This window comes from Anastrepha ludens, chromosome 2 (assembly GCF_028408465.1).
Source record: "Anastrepha ludens isolate Willacy chromosome 2, idAnaLude1.1, whole genome shotgun sequence".
NCBI classification, from domain to species: Eukaryota; Metazoa; Arthropoda; class Insecta; order Diptera; family Tephritidae; genus Anastrepha; species Anastrepha ludens.
Window position 1 is genome coordinate 27,695,875 of NC_071498.1, and position 8,856 is coordinate 27,704,730.

An 8,856-nucleotide genomic window follows, 5' to 3' on the forward strand; every position below is an offset into this window, starting at 1 on the left:
ATATTGCTTATATGCTTCACTAGTATTAAACTCACTTATTACTTCCCGATGAATAAATGCAGTTTAAAGCACAGGATTTTAATTTGCCAGAAATTTTCCACTGAGCACAAAAAAATGCCAACCACACGACCATGCGATTTTTTTACAACTGACTCACTGTATGCCTTGCAAAACACAAATCAAATCACGCTTTCTTAAGATTCTGAGAATGCCGAAATACCTAACTTGGTCCCGTTATTTCCACGTCTTTAGTTTTCGAATAAAGCTGGTATACCACATTACCCGCCTATACCACAATACCCGCAGTTACTCTACCATTGATGAGACTTCCAACGAGGAGATATCTACAGCCAGCCAGAGCTGTTGATGCAATGGAGAAGATTGAAGGGATTTATGTTGGCGCACTGCACCAGGCTGTCGAGGAAAGGAATACCCAGTGACCTTAATCGTCTAGCTGCTAAACCTGGGTATTTACAGAGAAAGTGCTTTTAGCATGCAATACTGCTTTTGTTGTACCACAAAACATGGCAAAAGAGGGCGTTAAGTTTGTTCATGTTGTAAAACACAAAATGAAAAGAAAATATTGGGTAAAATCGAGCGGCACCTCATTGAAACCAGGCGAAAAAGTTGGCTTGCATCACTTTTCGGCAACTGATTTCGAGATCGGTCCAAATCGGAAGAGGACGAAGTTATCTAGTGATGTTCTTTCGATGCCTATCGAAATTTTACATGGCTGGAATGAGCGCGAGACGGCCCATTCATTGGTTGACGCCTCTACATAAACAAAGTAGATCCGTTTTCATTTAAAAAGTTTTATTTAAACCGATTTTGATTTAGTTTATATACTGATCGGCGTGTGTTTCAGCTGGAACAAGAATTTGCCCATTTTAAGGAACGACTTGGGAAACTGGATAAATACAAATGTAACGTTATTCAAATACTTTTTGACCGGCTAATTAAAAGTTGGAAGACCCAACCGAAACAATTCATTGGGGTTGGAACGATATGGCGCATGGATTAACATGGATTTTTGTGGGAAACTTATAGTTTTTAAGAAATAGATTGTCAAAGCTTTTGTGAAACATACCGAACGTTGCAGAAATTTTTAAAATAGATGCCAATTATATGCATTGTCAATATACATACTATATGTGACAAGTCCACGGGAATGGTTAAGACGTAAATATAAATAATTAAGTACTATTCATAAAATAACATAAACTTAATCTATGGCTTATATCGACCTTTTCCATCTTTTTACTACCTTTTCAGAAAGGGGATAAACTTAAGCCTCTTTTTTCTTACTTACAAATTGCATCAATGGGCTAAGTAGCATCCGAAATCAGTTGGCAAACTTAGAATTGGTTGAAAGTCAAGTCCTTTCAGTAAATTTTCCGACTTGCGGACAAATTTCAGAATATCTACAATAGGGGCATTCTTCTTTTCATTCGGATCCATTTGCTCTCATTGAAAATGTGCAGTTTTGCGCCAAGGCAAGGCAAAGCTGTTGTGTGAACATCCTCTCGCCAGAGTCTACACTCTGTCTCACCCCCAGTGTGAGTTTTTGAGATACTATATAATAAGCAATAATAAGTAATAGTGACCTATCAGAAATCTTACTATTTTCTTGCTGTCTACTTTACGCATGCTATGCAATTCCCTATTGTGGGTAAAAGGTCTTATAAGACTTTAGGCTTGACGGAGTTCTTGTGTGACTTCCCAATGTGTAATTCTTTGATTATATTCCCAACTATTTACCCTGCATTTATCAAATACTCCTAATGTTCCATGCGAATATTATATTAACACACAAATTCGGTATTCATGTATGAAATTCGAATAAAAATTCTGAAAAACTTTGAAGTTAAAAATCATTTTGTTGGCCAAATATTTAAATAAATTTCATCTTCACTTCCGCCAACATACGCATACATAAATACATATTGCCGCGCTTCACACACTCGTCTCATTAATATCGTAAAATTAAGAAGAGCACAACTATACGCATTCTCTATATACGCACAAGTATACATACACAAGCACATATCGAATACTTTAGGAGTGGAGACTCTCATGAAAAGCCAACATTTTCTCTCTGGTATTCTGAAGCTTTTCGCTGTTCAATGAAAATGTTCTGTTATGGTACTCTCCCTTAGCATCCAGGCTTCAATATCCGCCTACATTTGTTTGGATGCTTGCTAGGCTTTCCAGTCCCTAATCATAGTTGGTTGTCGGCACATTTAAATTTTGTTCAAAATTTAAGCGGAATTTTTCTTTTATATCTCATACGTGTAATTTTATTCCAAAAGAGGGCTCATCACCCCTCACCAACAAAGTTAAAATGTACATTCGTCAAAAGGAACAAAACCATTTACGTGAAATTATTGTACGCCAATTGCCACAGAGTTTTGTTTGCATTTAGTATCTAAGCACCTGTTTTTGGACATATTTACTTGTGAAATAGTTTAGTGTTGAAAATGGTGACAACAAATTTTACACCTAAAAGCTAATAGCAAAATAAATTATGCACAAGATTCATTTTTAAAAATATATCACTCTTCGTATAACAAACCTGTACAACACCACTCATTTCTAAATGAATCTAATATTTATTACATCTGGTTTGTGTGCTTCCGGGTACTTGCGTCAATAGAATAATTGTTGTGACGCGGTGTAGAGTGCAAACACAAATTGCGAATATTCTTTAACTAAGTTTTAGCCAATGCGTTGCGCTCAATCATTGGGTGATTAAATATTATTGATAAGAGTGCAATTGTATAAATAAATGTGTACAAGGTGATTTCTGTTTCTGTGTCTGCTAAGAGGAAACTTCCAATTTGAAACTAAAAGAGTTTGCAAATAAGCACTGATGCAGTGTTTAAAACCCTGCTATAATGCAATACGTTAAAATAATGAAGTTTCAACAAAATTATTAAATTTACCGTCAAACACAAACAAAATATAAAAGGAACAGGAGTTATCGAATACATAAACGAGTGGGATGAAATATTTTACACCTAAAGAAAAAGTAACAGCAATCAAAGGTTTATATTAAAACAAGGATTTCTCAATAGTTGCAATGCAACTGCAAAGTGATCAACGAATGACCGCGTACTAGAGAAAATTCAAAGTGAAATTAGATAGAAACAACCCAATATCATTTAAGTGTGATGGAAAAAAATCTTCGATGATTTTGTGCTTATTTTTAACTCTGCTGTGTGACCAGAAAAAATATGCAAGCGAGAATAAGGATATTCATATCTCTTAAAAAAGAGATCAACGTACTTATGTAAGCAAATAAGCGATATCGCAGAGTGAAAGAATAATTAACTTCTCCAACCACAGCTGATAGCCTCTGATGCTAGCGCTGCATGTTTTAGGTTGTACACATGTTAATTAACATTGTATAAGCTGGTATAAATAAAAAAAAATAAAAAATTTGACTTCTCCAACAAAGCAACTATGCTGCTGGTGTTCCTTTAAGTGTTGTAGTACTGAGAGCAGTGAGCCCAAATCCTATACTCACACGTGTCGTTTTCAATGTGGGAGTTTCTTTTTAACAATTTTGCTTATTCTAAAGTGGCGTAGGTATGTGCGACTCCTTATCATACTTGCAGTGGGGTCGTGATAACTTGCAAACCAGCAAAATATTAGAAAGAAATGCATTATTTTCGCGTAAAATTCAAAAATAAGATGTTTCGGATTGTCTGATATGGGACAAATATGCACCGTTTTGTTGTACAATTTGTTGCCATTTTAAAGGTGGCTTCATAATGCCTCGCTCGTAGAAGTCTTGGTCCTCATTGGCGAAAAACTCTAGTAATCGATTTTCACAATCTTCTCTTGAAGCCAATTTCTTATCACTTAGGGAGTTTTGCAATGAGCGAAAAAGGTGGTAATCGCTTGGTGATGGGTTGTTGTTACAGCAGCATAAACATTTCTGATAAATATACGGGGAATGCTGCTGAAGTGACACTCTTGGCCGGATATAAATCCGGGTCGTTGCGGTTAAGCGGAACCGACTGTCGTGGGAACGTTTGGTGACAGTTCCAGACTATATGGTGAATGCGTTAAAACTTCCCAACCAAGCTTCCTGAGTTTTTGGCGAACCACTACAGACGTGTGTGAATAATATTACGAGTTATCGCGAATTTCGAGTTAGCGGAATTACGAGTTATAGAAAGCGAAACGAGTTATTGAGATTACTTATTTTTATAAATTTCATTGAAATACACTTATCATTTTTGAAAAGTAATCAGTTACACGCTTTTCCATCGTTTTGTTGCTGCTTAACTTACAAAATCAATTTTCTAGTTTTAAAATATCAGCGAAAATTTCATCGTCAACTTCTGTTTGTATATAAATTTTGTATGCTATTCTTTGCAGTTTTAGTGGAAATCATAGGAGTCTCTTCCTCTAAATCTCCTGAACATCTTTCTTTTTTGTTTTTTTTTTTTATTGACAGAGTTTTGCAACCGCGTACGGAAAAGAAAATCAAATCAAAATCTGCAAAAACTGCCCAAAATGTCGCTTATGGTTTTCATTTACATTGCATTCATTACGAGTTGTGAGGAACTAAGGAATGGGTAAAAGAGGTTTACGATTTTTACTATTTCCTCGCGCCTGAGTTATAAATAGTAGAGCACTTTGGCCAGGCACGAAAGACTAAAAAAAAATTAACGAAATCGTACGAGTGAAAAAAAAAACGAATTTTAGAAGGGATCAAATTACATACATTTTGTTTGAGATATACAAAGGACATCGCGCTTTGTTACCAATTTTCGTGATTTTCAATTTATCGAGCTTGCGAGTTATCGCGACTACACTGCATCCTATATGTATGTATTCTTTCACGGTTTAGGTGGTTGATGACCGTTTGCAATGTGTATTTCATAAGGAATGTGGACCAAAATAAGTGAAAGTGGAAAAATAAGCAACAACATGCGTTATTAAAAATGAAAGGTTATATTAACTATACCCTTAAGCGGTAATCAATTGATTTAGGATTTTAGAAAAAAAAACTAAATCTGTCAAATGCTGCTCAGAGAGAGAAAAAACTAAGCTAACTGTTCCAATAGTACAAAATGCTTATAGAGAATGGCTAGTATGTTGTGTAACAGTTATTTGACAACCAACGATAAATATGTATGTACATATGTAATTCCATGTACAACATATACATACATGCAATACACTCAAGAATGTAGAGATTGTGAATTGTGCAAGTAAACTCTAATCACAATACATCTTCAATTATGTTGGTAGTGTCCTAAGAAGAGAAACTATCCAAACCCAGCTCCGTAAGATGGAGAAGCAGCAACACTACACTTTTTTACCGAATACTCGTTTAAGGTGGATAACTATACACGTCATCGTGATACTGCTATTACAACTTATTCATTGTGTTACTTGCGGAGAGAAATTGGGTGAGTTCTTCGCCGCTTAATTCATTATTAATAAGCATTTTAAAAATATTTAAATATTTAAATAACAATATTACAAATAATTACATACAAATTTTATGAAAGTCACATTGAAAGAAGTATAGGTCAAAGCATACTGCACGCAGTGAAAAATTACTACGGGGACTGTCTTAAAGTTAGCTACAAGGTGGCTCAAAACTAATCATCCCATTTAGTTTTTGAATAACTTTTTTTATTAATAAATAAAAAAAAAAATTTTTGAGTAATAGAAATCTTTATTTGAACCTTCAACGCTCCATTTAGATGAGAACCAAATACTTCCAAGGTGGCGCAAAATTAATCAACCCATGTTTTTGAACAACTTTTTTACTTAATAAAAACAAAAAAAATATCATTTTAAGTTATGGAAATCTTTATATTGACCCTTACACGCTTGATTGCTTATCTGTTTGCATACTGTAGCTGTTTAATTGTTTTTGTTTTGTTTTTTAATTTTCATTTTTTTATTTATTTATTTATTATTTTTTTATTTTTATTACATAACATTGCACCAGTTAATATGTATATGTTTTAATTAACGATTAACGTTGAGTTTTGACTAATGCAAATAATATTTTTGGGTGTTCTGCAGAATTGCTGAGATGTTGTTTACTCCAGGAGATTATGGAGCTTCTTCTGTTTAAGCCTTGTCCTTCAATTGCTTAGGTTAGATATGTAGTTGATATGTTGTTGAAGTCTATCCATGTGTGACTCAGCATACTTTTAAGGCGTATTGCACCGGCGGCTGATACGATGCCAATATCTCTTTCAAGGTCCTTATAGCGTATACACCAAGGAGCGTTTACGGCACACCTTAAGGGGCTATATTCAGTGAGAAGGCCGAAAAAGCGATTTTTCCAGAATTTTTTCTGGGAAACCTTTCTGAGAAAACTTTACTGTTTATTGATCTAACAATTTGTACACATATTATTCTATCTTTCAACTGTATTTTAAGACTTAGTATTAGTAAAAATATTTATTGGGAAAGGAGTTACAGCTGATCTCTGGGAGCTCCTCTCAAAAAAGACGTTTTGCGGTGACCACTATATCTCTGAACTGAATCCTCTGAAATTAAAAAAACCAAATAGATTTCATTAAAGTAATGTTAAATCTAGTAATTAATCGAAGAAATAAGAAAAATACATTTTTTTGACAAAATGGCGATTTCTCAAAAAAAAGCTTCCATTAATTACTAAAAACCAGATTTAAAAAGCTCGTGTTAAAATTTGAGACTAAACGGTTTGCCGTTTTCGAGTAATGTTGGTCACCGACTTTAAACCACCATTTTGAGAAAAAAGCGTTTAAAGTTTGAAAAGCACTTTACTTTACTTTGAAACGCCTTTCAAATTTGCGTCTAACTTCGATATTAAACGTTCTGTGTGTATTCTTAAATATATATGAAAAAAATATTAAGAAACAAAAAATTGAGTTTTTGAAAATTCTAACGGTATATAGCCCCTTAATATTTTATTTTAAAATATTTAAATCTGTATTACATGGAACTTGGGCAACCTCATATTTGTATTCCATATGTCCGCACAGGTCTCAGAATTTGCTTGCACGGCAGGATTTTGTTGAATATTGATAACTTGAACCTTTTGTTCATGAGCCAATGGGATTTTTATATTTGATTTCAAATTAATTTAATTCACAAGTGCCAAATATGTTTGAAATACGATGTCATTTGCAAAAATTATAAATCTTCCGATAGGGTGATTAATTTTGCGCCCCCCTTGTACATGTGTCGCATTAATTTGAGTTACGGGTCTCCGCAGTTCTGGAAAAATGACACAAAAATATTGAATAACATTAATTTGCAAAGAAAAATAATAATAAATAATGGCTAAAATATACGAGCGTCAATTAATCTTGGAAGGAAACTTTTAGAGCATACGAAGATATTAGACCTTAAAATAGACGCAACCCTATGTTACTATCGGATTATGTATACATTTTCTTGTGCATGCAGTCATCTAAACTTATCTTGATCTCCTCTCACTTTAAATATTTTAATAAAACAGATTCTAATATTAACTTATATTAAAACTATGGGGCATTTTGACTAAAGGTTTATATCTGTTTACAAAGCCTGCAGTCCCGATTAGACTCTTGCTCTCACGACCCCCAAAAATGTGAAACATGAATGCTTTTACGAACTGTTTGATCAAACGAAGTTTGGCAAGATAAATGTTTTTCGTAACAACTGCATATTAGTCAAAAATGGTGTAAGAGGGAGCAATTTGCGGCCATGCCGTATTACCTTTTACGCCATGCCATTTTTTTTTGTTTTTGCACAGTTTTGTTTTTATCTTTTATAACACCAATAAAAACATCTTCCATTTAAGAAACATTCAATATTTTATTCATAAATTTATATTCCACAATTTTACGTATTTCAAAAATTTAGTTATTGTTATTTTAGTTGTTTTTAATTGGAATTGAAGTTTAGTGACTCTTTCAATTTCTCTATCTTCCCCTAAGCGATGCACTCTCTTTCTTCAATCTTTAAAGTTCTTAGTCTCTCAACCTGCTCTCTATATACTTTTCAGCTTTATTTCTTCTTTTTTTAATTATTTTCCGAAGTCGAAATTTGATTTGTTTAGCTCCTACTCCTTTTGAAATGTAGGCTCTGGAAATTTCAAACAAAGCCGGTGAATTTCATTTCTGCCTTTTAGATCTTGGTGTCGTAATAGCTGCTGAATTGAATGAGTTAAGCTCTTGATTACTTTCGCACGCAATCAACTTTTTGTCGATCGCATTAAAACTCGGCGAATGACGAAAACCAAACATGAGGATCGATAGAACTGCACCGTATTTATACTGACATCAACGGATCTAAAATTTTTAGCAGAAACTAAAAATATAGGGTTTTTCAGTAAGAGCGCTTCAACTTTTGAACTTTTTTGAATAAAACACAAACGGTTTGACTTTTTTAACTAATTTTTTTTTTATTATCGAGTTGGAATATATACATTTAAGTATGAAACTCGATTTCTTTTGCATGACCACCGCGTGCACGTTTTACGAAGTCCAATAGTTGAACCCAATTTTCGACCACTCTTTTGCATAAATCGGCCGAAATTCCAGCAATTTCGCGTTCAATATTGGCTCTGAGCTCACAAATCGTCGCCGGCTTGTTACTGTAGACCAATGACTTCACATAACCCCAAAACGGGACGGCTAGTTAAATGGACCGTAAAATGGCCATAATGCTCTTAAAGTAGCAGCAACAGAACGATTATTTTCATAAAAAATTTGCACGATTTGCAATCGTTGCTCAAGTGTGTAGCGTTCCATGATGAAATGTATGCTAATGAAGTTTACAAATGACAAGCGAAAAATAAAAAATATTGCGTCGTTCGGCCTCCCTATCGGAAAAAAGTTGAAGCGCACC

General features: G+C 34.1%; 1 protein-coding gene across 1 annotated transcript in view; it reads left to right on the top strand.

The window, feature by feature from the left end:
* The first annotated feature begins 4,867 nt into the window (after positions 1–4,867).
* LOC128866831 (uncharacterized) overlaps positions 4,868–8,856 on the top strand; it is a 94,146-nt gene continuing 90,157 nt past the window's right edge. Inside the window, exon 1 of the mRNA XM_054107834.1 lies at positions 4,868–5,426. Within this exon, the coding sequence (XP_053963809.1) occupies positions 5,306–5,426 (121 nt within the window). The 5' untranslated portion in view covers positions 4,868–5,305. The remainder of the gene's footprint in view (positions 5,427–8,856) is intronic.